Raw genomic sequence first — 18,514 nt, 5'->3', positions numbered from 1 at the left:
GTTTCAGTCTTTAAGTAGAACCACAGAGGATATGCCTCGAAGGAACACCCAGAAAATTTGTAGAGCTGCCCAAAAGTTCAAAGTCAACAACTGCATACTAATACTAACAATATTTAGTTCTGAAATATTGCTGGGCATAAGTGGAAGAAAACAATTTATTTATAATGTTATCAATTATATATTTTGGTAGCATTTTTATAATTTTGCTTCTACTACCCCACCTTGTTCAACTGTATTTCAGATTTCCTTTTCTTCTGGAATTTCCTAGATTTCTTCTAACTGTTCACATCTATCAAGGTGACTTGGAAGTCAATCCTTTCACCACTGATTTGTGTCTCCAGCAGGCACCTCAGCCTGCCTCCCTGAAACCCACTTTTTTAAAATCAGGAGAATCCGAAACAATTTCATACAATTGCTGAAATTTATCAGCGTTACCCTTTTCTCTCTCTGACGAGTAACAACAGCGGCTGTGTGAGTGAATCTCCTCTTTCCCCACACCACTCTCTCAGGTGGCACCATGCTGTGGTTGTAAGCATGGGGCTTGCAACCCATTCAAGCACGGAGCTGTATTTGCCTCTGCTATGTGCTGCCATCTTCCAGGCATCATCCTCTGCCCATGAGGGTTGGCTTTCTGCACCTGTTCCCATTCTTTCTGCAATATACCATCTGTTGTGATCCATGGGAAGGTCGTTGTGGGCACGTACTTGTTCACTTCTTGATGGAAATTTTAAAAATTAATATATAAAGGTGGTACCTTCTGCTTCAGACCTACTTTCAGGACACATAGGCAAAAATAGAGTAGCTGTTATCAGGTTTGGATTAAAAATATTTTTTTCTTTCTTTATCTATTTGATTAGATAGTTCTCCCCCTACCATGTCACTTGTCAGATAAGACTGGAAGCATCTTTCAGCAGGAACTGTTAGCTTCTTTTACACTTGTTTCTTCTTGCTTTGTTTTTCTATAGGGCCTAGGATGGTTCAATTCTGATGTTAACTATTAAGATGTACCGCAAATTAATTATTTTCTAATATACCCCACTTACAGATAATGCAACTCAAGAGACAACACAACACCCATTCATAATTAACTTTTGATTCCAATTTGGTGTTCTGAAAAACTTTGTTATCTTAAAGATGCTGGTAGCAGAAAATCAACAGATGTCCTAGTAGATCAAACTGTAATACAGATACTGAATTTCCCATTTATGTCTGACTTCTTGTGTGTGCAAAATGAGTAATGTCTACTTCTAAAATCTTTTTCAGTTTTATTAAGGATGGTCTTGTTCTGTTTTTCTAGAACTTAACATGACATTTATTCCGGACAAAATACCACAGTATATTGAACTAAAAACCCCACTTTACCCAAAACAAAAGATGTTAATATTTTCGATATTACAGGACCAGTTAGAAACATGCAAAAACCTACCATTCTCATTTCTTTATATTGGCATCTACCATATTATTTTCCCATGTTTCATTTCTGAAACAAAGACATACCTAATTTGCTGGAAAATAACTATAATTAAGTCAATATAAAAGTGATTAACTTGATGCCAGTATTATTTTGGCTTCTATTATTTCACAAAAGTCATGTAATTTGTTTGTCTGTAAATCTATTGATGGTGTCATATTTTGATGCATGGCCAGACCTATTCCATTCCCAGATTCTAAAAGAACTTAACAATTTTGGATGGAGATCCAAGGAATAAAACCAAAGCTAATTACCTTGTCAGTAAAAAGTAAAATTGTAACATTAATATTATCCAAATTCTATTTTTTTTAATTGAAGGAGATTAAATCAGCTGAGTTTGTTTGCTGTGGAAATTTAGGGACTGTCCAAATGTTTAAGCACACAGTTTAAAGGTTGAATGTCCCATGCTCTTGAATAGTTGCGTAAAAAAGAGGTTTGTTTTTGGTTTTTTTTTTTCTTCTCTCTATTTTCACACGTTCTTTGATTGGACAGAAGATAACCTTCATCACTGACACCTGCTTTCTGTACCACTCAATTAGCAAATCTCTCAGTGACTCTGTCTCCCCCCAACAGTTGGAGACTTGAGTTCTTCTCTGTACACACACACATTTTCTAGGGGGCACTGCATATATTTTCTGAAATAAATAATTCAGAATAGGCCACGAATTCTGGGACTTATTGGTGTAAAAACCAAGGATTGCTTCAGATGCCCTTTCAGACTCAGTAGAAAAAAATGTAACAGATGAACCTTTGCTTCACATTTTTCTTGTTCAGGCTATAGACAAAGTGAACTCCATCTCAGCTATTGGGACCACTATTCCAGATGTCATGTTTGACTTGCTTTCATCTCTGGTCTAACATATAGATACTATTTAGAAATTCTACCACTGCTCCTTCTTTACTTTCTACAGAATGGGTGCTCTTTCCAGTCTTTTTACAACTTATGCCACATTATCTTCTCTGGTCAACTATGCACACATGCTTTATATTTTTTCATCTCTACAAATGGCTGCTCCTACAGTCTACTTCTTTTTCCAGTCTTTTGATCCTGTTATCCCTTGCTGAGTATCTCCAAAAGTTTCTGGTATAATAGCATATCAAAATTAGATTTTTAATTATTATTTTCAAAACCCACTCTCCAGATTATTCTCTGCTCCAAAATTCATCCTGCCTCTCATGCTGCATTTATTCCAACAATGTTCTGAAGAGTCTAGATAATAGAATCAAAAAATATACACAGCTTCCTACATAAAGTACCCTGGAGATGACCTTTGAGCATCCTACGCTGTTGATATATAAGTCTTTTTTGGAGGATGACTTCTACAATTATGTGATCTCTAGTAAACCAGGTAGATGTACAAACATGCAATTCATGTGTATTTTATTTCACCTCTTCCCTGCCTACTTGTTTATCCTCAGGCGATGAATTCCTCGGAGCGTGACCCTCTCCTCATATGGCTTTGAGATGGGCAGTCAGAGGGCAGCTTAGTAAAGGACACTGCTGCTAATAACACCTCACCCTAACTGGTGCTGGAATAGCTGTGAGCTATGAGCATTCCCCATTTGAAGGTAAATCTCACATGGTTAAGAGGGGTATTCCAAGGACGGCATTCACTGGGAAAATACAACGTAACTGTGGTAATATTACTGGAATAATATTAAAAGCTCAGTTTGAGCTTTTATTCTTTGCTTTCTCGTCATACCCATATTCCACATGAGGGTGAGCACAGAGCCCAACTGAAGTTAAGAATAGTGATGTTTAGTGTATTGACACACCTTCCAGACTTAAAAGCCATTACAGATTTTAATACTGTGTACAGGCCAGGTTACACTGATTTCTTTTACATTGAGTTTTAGAAGGATTACTGTGTTTATTGACCTATTGGAGCTTGGAATTTTGATCAAATTTTCTTTGATCCTGGTATTATTGTTAAAACATTTGATCTCTTATGTGACTATACCTCTAAAGCAAATTAATTCCGTTACGGCACTACTGTGATTATTAATCATGTTATCTTTTCAGTAATACAGCAATTTAAGATTCATTTAAAATTATGCTTTAGGAGTTCAAGGGAAGCAGCAAATCCAATAAGGATCACATTAAGTGTCTTGTTTCAATGTGTGAGAAGGGTCATTTAAATTTTTCAAGCCAAGTCTTGGCATTAGCTTGGGGGAACTTGGCTCTGCTCAAAGGAACAGCCTTCTGTCAATGTCAAGAACAATCCTAAAGAGTAAAAACAGTGAACACAGAAGGCTACACTGAACCTCTGGGTTAGAAACAAACAGTGAGCAAAGATTAACATTTATCTGAGCTTTCCATTTGTTTCCCCCGTTGCAGACATATTAACATGTATGCCATGACTTCATGTTGCTATGTACTCTTGCAATGGAACAGAAGAGTAACAGAAAAAAAAGGAAATCCAAGTGTATTTTAAATTGAACTTGTGACTCTTGAGAAATTAAAGTGTCTATTTTTTGGTATAAGTCTTGGAAAATCTCTGCTGCACAAGTCACAGTCAGTCTGTACATTAACTATTAAAAAGATTTTGTTAATTCCATATGAAATATTTCCTCATGTCCTAATTTTGAAGTTTAAAGCACAATTTAGGTGATGGGGTTGCAGCTTTGACCACAGGAGGAAAACAGAAAATACAAGACTGTCAGTAAATATTGAACGGGAAGACACAAGTTCTTGTACATTCGTCTTTGACATGTTTGTGAAAAGTACTGAATTAGAGACTAAAGTTCTTCTTTTCTCCAGAGGGCACTGGGAACACAGTGTAACTGTCTGAGCATCCCTGTATTGCCTCAGCAACCCCAATTTGAATGACTGCTTCAATTAAGAAAGCAGATGGTAATTTCTCCATGGTTTACTTACTATTGGTGCTAGTGCTAAATGATGTGGGTTTTAACTGCAGTTATGAGATATAGAAATGCAAATACTAAACTTTATTGCTGAATGTATCTTTGTGTAAAAGTAACACTGCTACTGTAAGTAGCTGTTAGTTGCTTCTGTTGCTTAAAAAATGAATGGTTATTCTATGTGCTTTTGAAGTAGCTGGTTACTCACAGAGTACTTGCAGCTAATTCTTGGAAGGCTGGCTAGTCATACACTGCTGGCTTTAGTCCTTCTTTCCAGCTCCTACAGCACATGAAAGACAACTAAAAATACATTAAATACTTCTCCATACAAGCAAGTTAGAAAAACTCTGCAATAATTTTAGGTGCTAAAAGTTATGAAAAGAAGCAAAGGAAAAACAAAAAGAGATCACAATCTTTCTGCTTAAGTGTGGTCTGTGATACAGCAAGAGAAAATCTTGACAAGGTTAAATTTCAGAATTTCAGCATGTTTTGGATATTCAAATCTGCATCAGATGTTCAAGGTAGCAGTCCAATAATACACTTGATCACGGGTCCAACCAATATCGTTTGTTAAAATCTGGCCTATGCTTATGGATCTCACTAAAATCAAAACCCATGCCAAGGAAATAATGTACTGACAGTTATGTCAAGTTTCCAGAATAGACAGTAATAGATGCTTCCTAGACGTTAAATGGTCTCTGTGGAAATTTAATAGGCTAAAGGTGCTTCCTTATAAGGCTGGAGGGTGTAGCTTGTTGGAAACATAAATAAAATATGCAAACATAAAGTAATGAAATACGCAAACTGTAAGGTTGGAGTAAGCTGCAGTTTCTGGAGTTGTTTGCCTGCCTGCTGAAAAAACCAACAAATTTATACCAGATTTGCATTATTATATTGAATATTCATCTCACTTCACCTTCTTCATATTTCTGATTTTTATTTATACTGTGGCCTCACTGTGACTACCAGTTCCAGGTTGGGTTTGTTCCTTTTCAGCCTTATTGTTCCCTCAGCTTGGGAGACCTGTACACTTCCGATAAAAGCAATTCTTACAAAGAACTCAGCTTGCAAAATATATTATGCTACGGGGCACTACTATCGAGGATTACTCACCTTAGACCAGTCTCCCATTCTCCAGACGTAGCACTTAGAGTAGTCCTCACAGTCCTCTGCTTCTTTAGGTCTTGTGGACAAAACACATTTCTTGCGTGGGTTGGTGCATCTCACAGTTCGATGTCGTACTCCCCTACCACACTTTACAGAGCACTGTTGGAAAAAGATGATTTTCAGGACTTACCCCCTTTTTTTATCCCCTTATAGTGACCTCTGCCAGGCCAACAGAAGTATTTCACGGCTTCAGTGATTTCCTGACTTCCAACCCTCAATTGCATCGACACCAGATTTGTTAAAAGCTAAAAACGGAGCAATAACTCCTTATGAGGCATTAGGATAATTGTTTCATTTTCAGCTAAAATTATATAATTGGATAAAAAATTATTTGCTAAAGGAAAAAAATAAGCTTTTGAGTATGGAAACATCTAAAAATTTATGATTAAGTGAATGCAAAATGTTATACTAAAAATATTTGGCAATCTTCTATAAATAAAGGAAATACAATGAAAGAAAGTCAAAATAGTGTTCATAAGAATAAGATATGAAGGCACTTCAGAAAAGCTCTGCTAGTATCTAACAGAATTTTTTGAGGGGAGGAGAAAAAATTAAAATGGAAAAGTAAATATTCTAAAACTGTGCAAGAATCCAGACTGAACTTCAAAATTCAAAGTCACTGTATAGACAGCATGTGAAAACTCTCCTCAAGTTGCACAGGAGGTCCTAATCTATGGTTTTTTCCACGATTCCCACTTACACTGCCAAAATTATGCCATTTTCTTCTCCAAACATTATCACTGCTTTTGATCATCCCACTGCTTGCAGTTCAAAACTCTCTTTTGCCAAGCTGATTACTGCAGGAAGCAGTATATATAATGGTGATAGTAGGAATGGGCCATGGGAAATACCTCACTCTTCAAAATATATTTTTTGCTTCCAACAAAAACATGTTCACCCATTTCTCATCTCTGAAGTAAAACAAATGGACCAAACAGTCCGTGTGTCTCTTTTTCTCACCTCTGTAATTGAATGCCACTCTTCTCACAACCAGCCCTTGCCTTATAAACCTCTGTGTACCAAACCAGGAGCTGCTGCTATTTACTTCTCTACCTTAATATCTGCTTTTCATCCTTCAAAACATTCCCTATTTCCTAGCTCTTTCTTGCTTGGGGATCAAGTGGGGCTGCTGAGTAGAGCAGTCCAAAGAAGGGACTGCACCCACATTCAGAAACTGCTACTTGTATTTTGATCAGGGATGGATTCATAGCACAGCTTCTAACATGGAAGGCAATCAGAGTTGCCTCTAATCTTCCAGTGAAGGCAGAAGTTCCAAATAACCCCTTTATCTTGTCCAGATGGCAGTGGTAACAACACCTTTCTTCCTCCGTGGTCAGTTACTTTTAGAAGTAGTATAGAATTTTAGAAGAAGAAAACAAAGTTGAAGAAGAAAATGAAGATGAAGAAAGCCAAATGGACAAGCACATTAAAAATCTTAAATTAATAACGTTTTGTTGAACAATAAATGCGTTCTACAGCAATCCTTCAGGATGCAATATATGTGAAATTGTGTTATTTACAAGCCCTTTAGCCTACTGGTGTTATCTTGGAAAAAGAGGTGAGAAGAGAGAGGAAGGGAAGGAAATGCCTTTCTTTACCAGCAGCTTCCCTTTAAGCCTCTATGAAGCAGGATGGCATCAATATCCCTTGGTACAAAAGTACATCAGAGATGTTGCCACTCTGAATCCAATGTCTTGTAACTGATAAGTGATGCCTTAATTCTATTTGCCCCCAGTTACCCACTTCCAGAGACAGGACATACTTGATTATACGTGCTTCAAAACCGGCCAAAAGAAACTGTTCCAGAACATTGACTAGGTAAAATGTAGTAGTTCTACACAGTTGGTTTTCCTAGTCCCTGAACCCTTTGCCAAATCATTGCATGAGGACCGTGAAAATCATTAGGCTGAGCTGTGCCACTCGATGATGAAAAAATATTATTCCCAGAAAATATTAAGGCACAAATAACCACTATGGACTATTTGTATAAATAAATGCAGCACCTCAGACCAGACTCCCGCCTCCCACACAGTCATGCAATCCTGGCCTTCACAGCGCTGTGCAGAAGCAGGCTTTGGTCCAAGACAATCCCTCTCTCTAGCTCTGATCAGGGTCCCATTCCTGAGCTGCTGTGTGCAGGCTACTTGTCTGTTCTGGGTCCCTTTTCCACATGTCCTTGAACATGGTGTCCATTCTGTCATCATCCACCTGCAAAGAAATACAGGCAATGTAGAATCAAGAAAACAGGAAGGGGAAAGTACCACCACATTGTCTTACTGTCTTGCTCACCGGTGCACACACCCAAGACATACTTCCAAATTTTCAGCTGCCTTTAAATTTCCCTTTGCTAATGGACATAATCTAACATATTTTACATTAAATATGGTGTTAACGCTAATTCCCCAGCCCACTGTCCCTATGTTTTCAAAGTACTTTCCTCTAATTTATTCCAATATAAAAAGTTCCGAAACACACGTACATTTTAGAGATGATGAATCACTGATCTGCCTGCCTGTTATTCTCTGTCTGCATGGCCATCTATGTCAAATGCATGCCATGCATGTAAAGTCCAACATTCCTTGAAAATTCTCCATTGCAAGAAAGAATCACTCCAGTGTGAAAAGCTCATTGCTCTGGAGAAAGTATAAAAGCTCAGAATTCTTCACGTTCTTTACGGTCAGGCCTAACTCAGGGTGCATGGTTTAAATCACAGCAGCAAAGAAGGCTGATGCAGTTTGGCAGAGCCCACATATTTGGAGAGCAATCATTCTAGAACATAATTTTCCCCAGATGTTCTGTAGATCCAGACTATGGCTATGTGCCCTTAAAAATCAAACAGCTCTGCCCTTATGTAGTACACGAGTGTATTCCAGGAGACTTAGCTTGCAAGGAGAGTTTTTTGGAAACTGAGATTTAACAAATGTGTTTCAACCTTCTGTCATGCATTTGTAGCAAGAAAATAAAACACTTAACTAAGGGGGTTTTTTGTTATCAGTCCAGATACATAATTTACAAACCACAGCCTGTCAAGATAATGCAATAGTTTAAGATACTTCTTCAAGTGCCAATAACAAATAAGTAGTTATGCAAGCATATGCTTTAGTTACACTGTTGAAAGCTAACAATTTTTATTTTGTAATGATCACTTACACTGTATTAGAAATTGGATCATCAAGAATACATTTCTCAGCACAGCATCTCTGAGTATCAATTAGCAATATTTAAGCAATTTCATTTAATAAGCTGGAAAAGCACACAATGTTGAAAACTGATAGTTGACAATGCCTCAGAAAAAGATCAGACTATTCAATTTCTATACAATAAGTGCACAGTGATGTTAATAAAATAAAATCTGCTCAAATATGCATATAATGAAACATAAATAATCCCTCCAAACTGTTATGCCCTAGTCTGGGGAAGTCCAAATGTCAGTGCTTTTGTCCTACTTAAAATGTATCATACCTTGCCTTTTATCAATTTCAGTACTTTATCCTTTCCAAGAAAGCTATGCCTTCCAGTTCACTTTGCATACTTTCTTCAACAATGTTTGCATTTTATTTACTTTGCATTGTTTTGTTTAAAAATACCCTCTACCTGTCCTCCGGATGACTGCAGTAGACTGATCCCAGTGTTTCTCCTGGGGATGCTAGCCAGGTACTGCTAGCTGTTCCCCCCTCCCTTGAAAGGTGGCAGACACTTAAAACAATTCCACACGATACTTGAGGATCTCCTTAGCCATAACTCTTAGCTACTATACGGAACCTGGATGGCAAACTCTGAAATGTGTTGCTGTGCTGGCCTGGCCAACCAGTGAGAGGAGCAGGCTGCCAGTTCAGCTGCAGGGACACCAAGTGGGTGGTGGGTGCACACTGCAGCTGCCTCCTGCTTCTTCCAACATTCAGCTGTCAGAGTCTAGTTCAGCCCATTGATCTCTGTACAAAGGGACGGGGTGAGAGGGAAGAGAGGAGTGAGGGGAAGGCTTTCTATACGTCAAGTTGCATAAATGTAGAAAACATGATTATAAGGGGTTTATTTATTTATTTATTTATTTATTTACTCTTTAGTGTACCTAGAGCTCATAGAGAGCTTTTAAAGAATCATAGAATTGTAGAGTCAGCTGGGTTGGAAAGGACCTCTGAGATCATCAAGTCCAACCCCACCATGGTTACCAGACCATGGCACTGATGCCACATCCAGTCTCATCTTAAACACCTCCAGGGATGGTGAATCCACCACTTCTCTGGGCAGCCCATTCCAATGCCTGATTACCCTCTCTAGAAAGAATTTCTTCCTAATATCCAACCTAAACCTCCCCTGGCAGAGTTTAAGACCATGCTCTCTTGTCTTACTGATCACTGCCTGGGAGAAGGGACCAACCCCCACCTGGCTCCCCCCTCCTGTCAGGGAGTTGCAGAGAGTGAGGAGGTCTCCCCTGAGCCTCCTCTTCTCCAGGCTGAACAGCCCCAGCTCCCTCAGCCTCTCCTCACAGCACTTGTGCTCCAGTCCCTTCCCCAGCCTTGTTACTCTTCTCTGGACCTGCTCCAGCCCCTCAATGTCCTTCCTGAATTGAGGGGCCCAGAACTGGACACAGCACTCCAGGGGTGGCCTCACCAGCCCTGAGTATAGGGGCAGAATCACTTTCCTGCTCCTGCTGCCACATTGTTCCTGATCCAGGCCAGGATGCCATTGGCCTTCTTGGCCACCTGGGCACACTGCTGGCTCATGTTCAGCTTCCTGTCAGTCCACACTCCCAGGTCCCTTCCTGCCTGGCTGCTCTCCAGGCACTCTGTCCCAGCCCGTGGGGCTGCAGGGGGTTGTTGTGGCCAAAGTGCAGGACCCGGCACTTGGCCTGGTTGAACCTCATCCCGTTGGAATCAGCCCAACTCTCCAGCCTGTCCAGGTCCCTCTGCAGAGCCCTCCTGCCTTCCAGCTGATTGACACTGCCCCCCAACTTAGTGTCATCTACAAATTTGCTGATGATGGACTCAATCCCCTCATCTAAATCATCAATAAAGATATTAAACAGAACTGGGCTGATCCCTGGGGGACACCATTAGTGACTGGCCACCAACAGGATACAGCACCATTCACCACCAGAGGAGAAGCCTTGATTGAAAGAAAAAAACCCACTAAAATATATCATTAATTAAAAACATGGGATTAAATCCCATAAATATCTTTATATAAGGAGCATTTAAATTTCAATTTTGCAGCACAGATCAGCTGGTGAGAACACTTCCTGAGGAAATGAACTGCTTTATTGAATAAGAATTGATTTAGGCAAGGGCACTCTTTCATTAAAACTCAGGGGAAACTACAGCCAGTGTTTCTGTTTTCACTATATTTTGCATTACACCATTTTGGATGCATGTATTTACAGCATATTCATTGCCAGAGGCAGTCAACTCTACGATTTTTACATCGAGATATTATAGTTTAATTTAACCAAATCATTATTACCTGGTCTGGCATGGCTGTTCATTGCACTTGCGGATCTGTGGTTCAGGTTTTGTTAAATATTTGCACTTCTTGTTGTCCACCAGACTGATATTCTTGTTCATAATCTTTGTGCAAGAGACTGTTGTCTTTCTTTCACCTAGTAAAAAATGAAGCAGGTAGAATAAAGAAGAAACCGGGAAGATGTAACGTGGTTAAAGGAAAGACACAGATATAGCTATCTCATGTACAGTTTGGCTAAAAGAACTGCAAAATTGGTATTAGAAGTTCAAAGGTAGCAGAGAGCCTAAGAGAGATATTGCAGTTTGTATGGAACACTGATTTCCTAATCCAGTCTTTGTGTACCACTGTCAATAGAGTTTTGCTGCTTTATTCCTGTAACTAGTCATAGGCCAAACCCTTAGTCTTACTGGAATAATTTTCTTTCCCAACTACTGAAACCTCAGCACTGAGCAAAGTTTGCAGAAAAACTACAAAGAAGAGAATGCTTGTTAATTATTATATAAAATGAGGAAAGGAATGACAAGTTGTGGCTGGCACCCAGATAAAGGGAATCAGTACATGCAACTTTCAGTAGCTTGCACTATTTCCCATGAACTAAAGAGGACACATGGCCTGATCTGTAGGGTAATCATTTAGGAATCTGGGTACTGCCTGGAGAGACCCAGTGCACGCTGTGTACAGAATCCTTGCCTGGATGGATGACCAGATCCCGGCATCTCTTGAAAATGGAAGAATTAGAAATAAGAATTCAGTGTAATACCTACCACAAGCAGTAACTTGTAATTAGACTGGAAACTAATTTTTCGAAAACTAGCAATCCCTGAACTGAAGATTTCAGTAAGTACAATTTAGGCTCATACCCATTTGTTCCTACAGTTACTTTTTAACACTCTGTATGGAAGTTTACTGACAAAGAGGGTGCGTGCACGAGCAGGGCAGACTTAAGCACACGCATGTTCACCAGAAGTCAAAAATGAGTCTGCGGATGGAGCACTTAAGTTATAAATGCACATTATGTGCGTGACCACAGCTGACATTTTAGACGGCGCTTGTGTATGTGAGAGCACATTCAACTAATCTATCATATCACAGCGTTTGAAATGTTTGACAGTTCTTTCTGCATTTATATATACAATCTGTGTATTCATATTCTCTCCCACACCAAGAAGCTTTTCTTCAACACATGAGGTCACAGACCAGTTACATATATAAACATACACGAAGCCACAGCGCTTCATCAATAGTTTCATCCTGACAAACACTTTGAGCATTTAAGAAAAACTCTTGATAATAGTTAATTATTTATTCAGATTAATCAAAATATTGATATTAAATTTGAATCACAAATATTTAGATAGGGTACAAGCTGCATCATTTCAATTTCATTATTGCTTGATATTTAAGCCAAGAACTGAAAGAACAGTTAAAATAGTTTTGTCTAAAGTAAGAAAAAATCTTTTGCTTGTATTTCGGAACATTTGCAGTAAAAATACCTTTTATGGAACTTTGTATTAGCTCAGCTATTTTTCACAATAACATAAAATGAAGGCCAGTTACAACAGAAAAATATGATAAACATCACATTAAAACATTTAAATATTTATTTAAGCATTAATGTAGAATAAATTACCAACATACTGCATTTTAAGACTTCTGCAGATGAGAGGTAAGTTTAGAAATATTTGAGGCACTAATGACAGACTGCGGTAGCATTAAAATTATTCTAAAAATACTTCAGGAAACTGTAAAAAGCATGAATTCACAAGAGAATAGGAATGCACTATTAAGAATCAGAGGATGCTACTAGCACCACTTACAAAATACCTTCTAGGGAAGAAGCTTTCTTACCAAACCACAAAAAGCATGTTTATGGAAACTACAGCAATCTTTCATGACACCAAGGATTGTTCACAGAGTCAAAGGAGCTAGAACAGTGTGTTCCTTATGCTGCTGTTACGAGAAAGTAAAGCATTTCCAGGCCTTCCTATTCAATCACAAGGTGCACAGCAGTTCTCAGAACTGCTGATCAGAGCAATCACGACTGTCAAGGTTGTAAGCAGGAAAGACAGGTATCAAAAATCAATAGAGTGTTCATATCTGGCTAATTTGCACAAGGTATGAACACTTCAGTGTAAGTTGCATTCATTAAAAAAATTTCTGAAGTGTTTTTTCAGTGTAGTTATCTATTTGAATAACATCTTCTAGACAGCAGTTTTGAAGACTTTTGTTACATCAGTACTGTTCATGTTCCAATATTTGTTTTCACAATCATACTTTGTTCTTCCAAAATCGCATTTTTTATGGTTAATAAACATAGGAAAAATATCACATCAGCATACTAATATCTGCTGTTGAAATATTTGTTCCATATGTTTCTGGATCATCCTCAACTCATGTTACTAACTGTACATATTTGATCTGAACCTGGGATTCAGCTTTTCTGTGGTTTGAAATGTCTCTTACAGATCGTTTATCTTCAGTAGTTCCAAAAACAGAGTGGAATGTGTATGAACTTTCTATTCTTGTTCTAGCTCTTGCATTTGTATTTCTTCTTGGAAACTGTGTCCTGAATTTGCTTTCTGGTCTAGATTTTGTTCCTTCATCACCATCTTTTGCTACTTACTTTATTTAGTTTGAAACTTTTCCTACAGTTATCACAGATTTTTAATACAAACAGAAGGCATGAGACTGACATACATCCACATTGTGTGGTGTCATACAAGCCACAATGTTAAATATATTTACTATATACTATTAATACATAAATTGTATATTAAATATTAATTTAATATTTAATATTAAAATTATATATTTTAATGTTACTACTAAATTAATAGCTGTAATTACTATTATGGATATTACTATTAAATATATAACACTGATCATCAGTCTTAAATATGTATACACAAGGCATATACATATAGATGCATATTTTATACACACATTTGCACTGTGTATACACATGCATATTGTATATGCATACTCATTTTTAATACATGGGTGTGTTTGTGTGTTAGCACGTTTTCCTCATATTTTACCTCCTCCACATACAGCATCACAGTCCTCCCAGGTAGAATGTGTCCACATGAAAAGAGGCTCCGGTACTTTAGAGCTCTGATTTTCAGGAAGGGGATCCAGTGGGATTGTGTACTCATAGTGTAGACCATAGCTCTGGTCATGGAAGAGCAGCACCTGCAAGACACAGAGAAGGAAAACTTTTCCATGTACACAGGCACTGTGGAAGACAAACTCCAAGGAGGAGATAATCTTGAAAAGCACAGAAGGATGACTTGATGCTCCGCTGCCTTTCAATCCTCTTAATGGATATGGTAGAACAAATTAATGAGAGCATACAAATCAAGCCAATGGGAAAAAATATTTTGCTTTACCAAGAAAAGGTCTTGCACTTGAAGGATTTGAATTATGAAGTACTCTCTCATCATCTCTCCCTCTTTCTGGTGGCTATTAACTTTTCCCCTGCTACACTGAAATGCATCAAGACTCTACTTCTTCATGGAGAACTTGGTGACTGAAATTCTGAAATGGTGATGCTGTGCTATAGTCAGCCAGGACTAAAAACATCTGATTTAATTTGAATCACTCTCCTTAACTGGCACATTGGCTTTTTATGACATTTGTAGGAATTCTAAGACCTTCAATCCTGCCTCAACAACGTAAAGATTGTTCTTGGATTTAAATGCATTGTTTACAAGCCTGCTGACATATATATATATATTTGTGTATACATATATATATTTTTATATATACCTGATTTTGTACATGCATATATAATCACAAAAGCAGAGGTATCTTACATAGATCTCATTATCTTCAGGAGCCTGAAAAAAAGTATTAGTTAACATGCTATATGATGGGAATCAAGAAAAAATCCCAAATTTTCATACCAGTAAATGTAAAGGTGACGTTGTGGGACCTTTGGCTGATATTTTCTCCCAGAGGCCTCTCCGAACATAATGGACAGTGGTCCCAGCGATATTGAATGTTCCAGAATGCTCTATCTTCCAGTCACTATTGATTGACTGTTTTCCAGCATCCCGAAGAGCTGCAAAATATACAAAAAAAAAGACCAATATAGAAGGCGTCTTTTCGGTAGTGATTTGGTTCTCTTTTCACTCTCTGCTTGGATAATTTAACAAGTAGGTGAAAACACCTAACTCTGACTGCAAAGATATTTCTGGATCCTACTGTACATGAACACCAATTGGAACATGCCTCAGAAACACTTTCTAGAGGGAATGCTTGGCAAAACCATGTGTATTTAACATCAGTTGAAGTTAATATCGGTGTTTTAATGCCTGAAGAGACTGACAGACTCCAGCATAATTTGTAACTTGAACACTGAGTTAACTTAAGGCAAAAGACCCCCAGGGGGGTCATTTCTATAATCCACAAAGGCATGGGAAACACAACTTTCACAACAGGCTCTTCAAGATTTTTGGAACAAGGCTAAAACCTTACAAAAAAATCTAGTTCAGAATTTTTTCCCCTCTAATAACTACATTTGCCTTTTTCTCCATCTCAGAATGTGATAATACTTTATACACCTCCACGTAATTGGATGTTGCTGACAAATACGAAAAGCTCGTTCTTTTTGGCTGAATCATTCCTCATGTTGACCTATTTTATATTTAAAAACAGCATCAAGTCAGGTAAGATACATTGGATACACTGAGAACAGAGGATTTTACTTTAGTTTGCTGCAGTAAACAGAATAGATTCTTCTGTAAATTATTTGTAATTTTATTTTGTTTTACTTCATTTTATTTTGTCCCAGTCAGGTGTGAAGTAGAATATACTTGAAGTCACCTTCTGGACAAGAAGTTTTACACGTTTGTCTTCATTGAAAATATATGTTTGGCATCAGTTTGTTGTAAGAGAACCTCTACATGTTCCAAAATTTCCCTTTTTAAAGTTGTAAGTTAATGTGAGTCACTTCTGTAATCATCTCCTCTCCTATTCGTATTTATACTGTTATGTTTTGTTTCTATGGGAAACAATGGCAACACTCCTATGGACTGGCACAAACTCAATTGAATAAAACACCACTGATGTGTACCACTGCAGCACTGTGCAGTAAATGTTAAGACTATAAAAGCCATTAACACTATAGAACAGTGCTGTACCAAAAATAACCACTGATTTTACAAGATTTAAAAATGGGCAATTTAGTTTTAAGCATTCTATTATTAATGGTAATTTAGTCTTCAATCTGGAGGGGATAATCCTCTTCTCGGTGGAGAAATTTAAAAAAAATTGTATTTGAAAGTGCCAAGGTCCAGCCGGGTCATGCTGCTCAGATGGAGCAGCATCCTCTCCCCAGAGAGCAGCAGACATCATTTTGTCCTGTCTTTAAAATGAATGCATGTGCCATAGTATGCAGACAAGTGCAGGAAACTGGAATCCTAGTTCCAGAATACAGATATATGCATTTTCTGCTTTCAGATTCCTCACTTGAGTCACTGGTGTTAGAGAAAGTACAAAAGGGTATCCTCGAGCACTAAATTTGGACTTGGAACTCAGGTAGTCCAGCTTCTATTCTTGACTCTGTCACACCCCATAGGGTAAGAAAGTTCACTGAGTTTTATTCCCCACCACACGTATTCCTATCCTTAGCTTTTGACAGAGGACATTGTCCTGTACAAAGTAACCCTCTCAGGCAATTCAAGCAATACATCTACAACTAAAAAGACAGCCAAAGCTAACTTGGGACTGGGAATCCCTACAGCAACTGTAACCATGACCACAATGTCAGTGTTAAACCAAGGTGGGTAATTACAAGCGTATCTTTCTAAAGAAACTATAAAAATAAAATCTGAAATTCAATTCTAAATGAGACCACAGGCAGTGATATATTTTGCCAAGGAAGTAATTGTTCCACTTCCATTCAGGTTATCAGGTGTCCCTTCAAGCCATCTTAACAACATTAAGGCTTAAGATTTGAGTAACTTTTTGAAAATTTCAGCTGACATAAGGCTACCAGTAGGTAGTTCCCAGGACCCTCTTTAGTATCCTTTTCAAAAATAGTGCAATATTCCCTTCTCTCCAGTCCCTGGGGACTTGACCTGACTGCCACAACTTTTTAAATATGCTTGAGAGTGGCTTGGCAACTACATCAGCCAGTTCCCTCAGGACCACGGGATGCATGTCATTAGGTCCCATATACTCATGTATGTCCAGGTTCCTCAGGTAGCCTCAGATCTGGTCCATTGATGGGAGGAATTTAATTCTGCCATTCTCTGATTATCAGGGACTTGAAAGATGTGTTTTACCATTGAAGCTGAGGCGAAAAAACCTGCTAAGCACTTCAGCCTTCTCCATGCCCATAGTCATTAGTTCTCCTATCTTACTTTCCAGAATGTGTGTGTGTGTGTGTGTGTGTGTGTGTGTGTGTGTGCACATTGACTTTAAAACTTCTTTTCTGATTAAAAACCTGTAGAAACCCCTTGCACTGCTTGCCAAATTCAGCTCCAACTGTGTTCTAGTTTTCCTGATCCTATCCATACACATTTGAGCAGCATCCCAGGATATTTCCTGAGCATATTTCCCAGGATATGTGTCCCTGGTTCCACTGCTTATGCATTCCCTTCTCACACTTCAGTTTGACCAGCAGGTCTTTACGCATGCTGGTCACCCTGCCCTCCTTGCTTGACTTCTTATATGTTGGAATCGAGAGCTCTGGCAATCTAGGAAATATTATTATCCTTAATCCTTATTAAAACTATTATTCCAGATCCTTAAAGAGCTGCCAGCTTCGTTTTGCTCCTGTATACCCAAGAACAGTTTCCCAGGGATCCCATCCATTAACTCCTTCCACAAATGAAGGTTTGCTCTCATAACATTCAGAGCCCTGCCTTTAGTCTTCCCCTAGCCCATATCCCTCAAAATCATGAGTTCTGCCAGAGCATGATCACTGCAGTCTGGGCTGTTACCAATCTCGATCTCTCTTAGCAGTTCATCTGCATTGGTAAGCAACCAACAAGGTCCAGTAACTCTATGACTGTAGTTGGGCCATCTGTCACCTGGATTAAGAAATTCTCTCCATTATATTCCAAGAGTCTCCTGGTCTGTTTACAGCTTGCTGTGCTGTTTCCCCAGCAGATAACAGGTTATTGAAATTCCCAAGCCAGACCAGAGACTGCAAGAGTGATGCTTCCTGTAGTTGAAGTAAGAACGCTTGATCAACAGACTCCCCTTGGCTGGGCAGCCTGTTGTAACCCCAGCCACGAAATTTCCTGTGTTGGCCTGGCCTGTAATTTTTACCCAAAGACACTCAACCTGCAAAGGCTGCCCTGTGAAGTCAATCAATTTTTTTATATAGAAGGCATTTGTCTAATCTTGATGTAAAATGATTCCAAAAGGTGTTACTTGTTAACCATTTTCTATAGTCCTCTACATTTGAAAGGAAAACAAGTTTAGTCTCAGTGGACTGTGGTCTCTCCTTTGGTTTTGGGGGTTTGGGCTGAGGTTCTTACTGGCTTCCCTTGAAATCTGAAATTACACAGCCTACACAGATTACACAGTTTTGGTTCAAGG

The 18,514-nt window shown here is 38.5% G+C and overlaps 1 protein-coding gene across 1 annotated transcript in view; it reads right to left on the bottom strand.

Moving 5' to 3' along the window:
• The window catches only part of ADAMTS19 (ADAM metallopeptidase with thrombospondin type 1 motif 19), a 141,592-nt gene that overhangs the window by 14,003 nt on the left and 109,075 nt on the right, over positions 1-18,514 (bottom strand). Inside the window, exons 17-21 of the mRNA XM_032676746.1 lie at positions 14,866-15,023; positions 13,999-14,152; positions 10,961-11,096; positions 7,504-7,708; positions 5,447-5,599 (exon numbers count right to left, since the gene is read on the bottom strand). Coding sequence (XP_032532637.1) covers positions 5,447-5,599; positions 7,504-7,708; positions 10,961-11,096; positions 13,999-14,152; positions 14,866-15,023 — 806 coding nt within the window. The remainder of the gene's footprint in view (positions 1-5,446; positions 5,600-7,503; positions 7,709-10,960; positions 11,097-13,998; positions 14,153-14,865; positions 15,024-18,514) is intronic.

Source organism: Chiroxiphia lanceolata, chromosome Z, assembly GCF_009829145.1.
Source record: "Chiroxiphia lanceolata isolate bChiLan1 chromosome Z, bChiLan1.pri, whole genome shotgun sequence".
Lineage (NCBI taxonomy): Eukaryota > Metazoa > Chordata > Aves > Passeriformes > Pipridae > Chiroxiphia > Chiroxiphia lanceolata.
The sequence above is the reverse complement of the archived record's forward strand: the minus strand, read 5'-3'. Positions and strand labels throughout refer to the sequence as shown.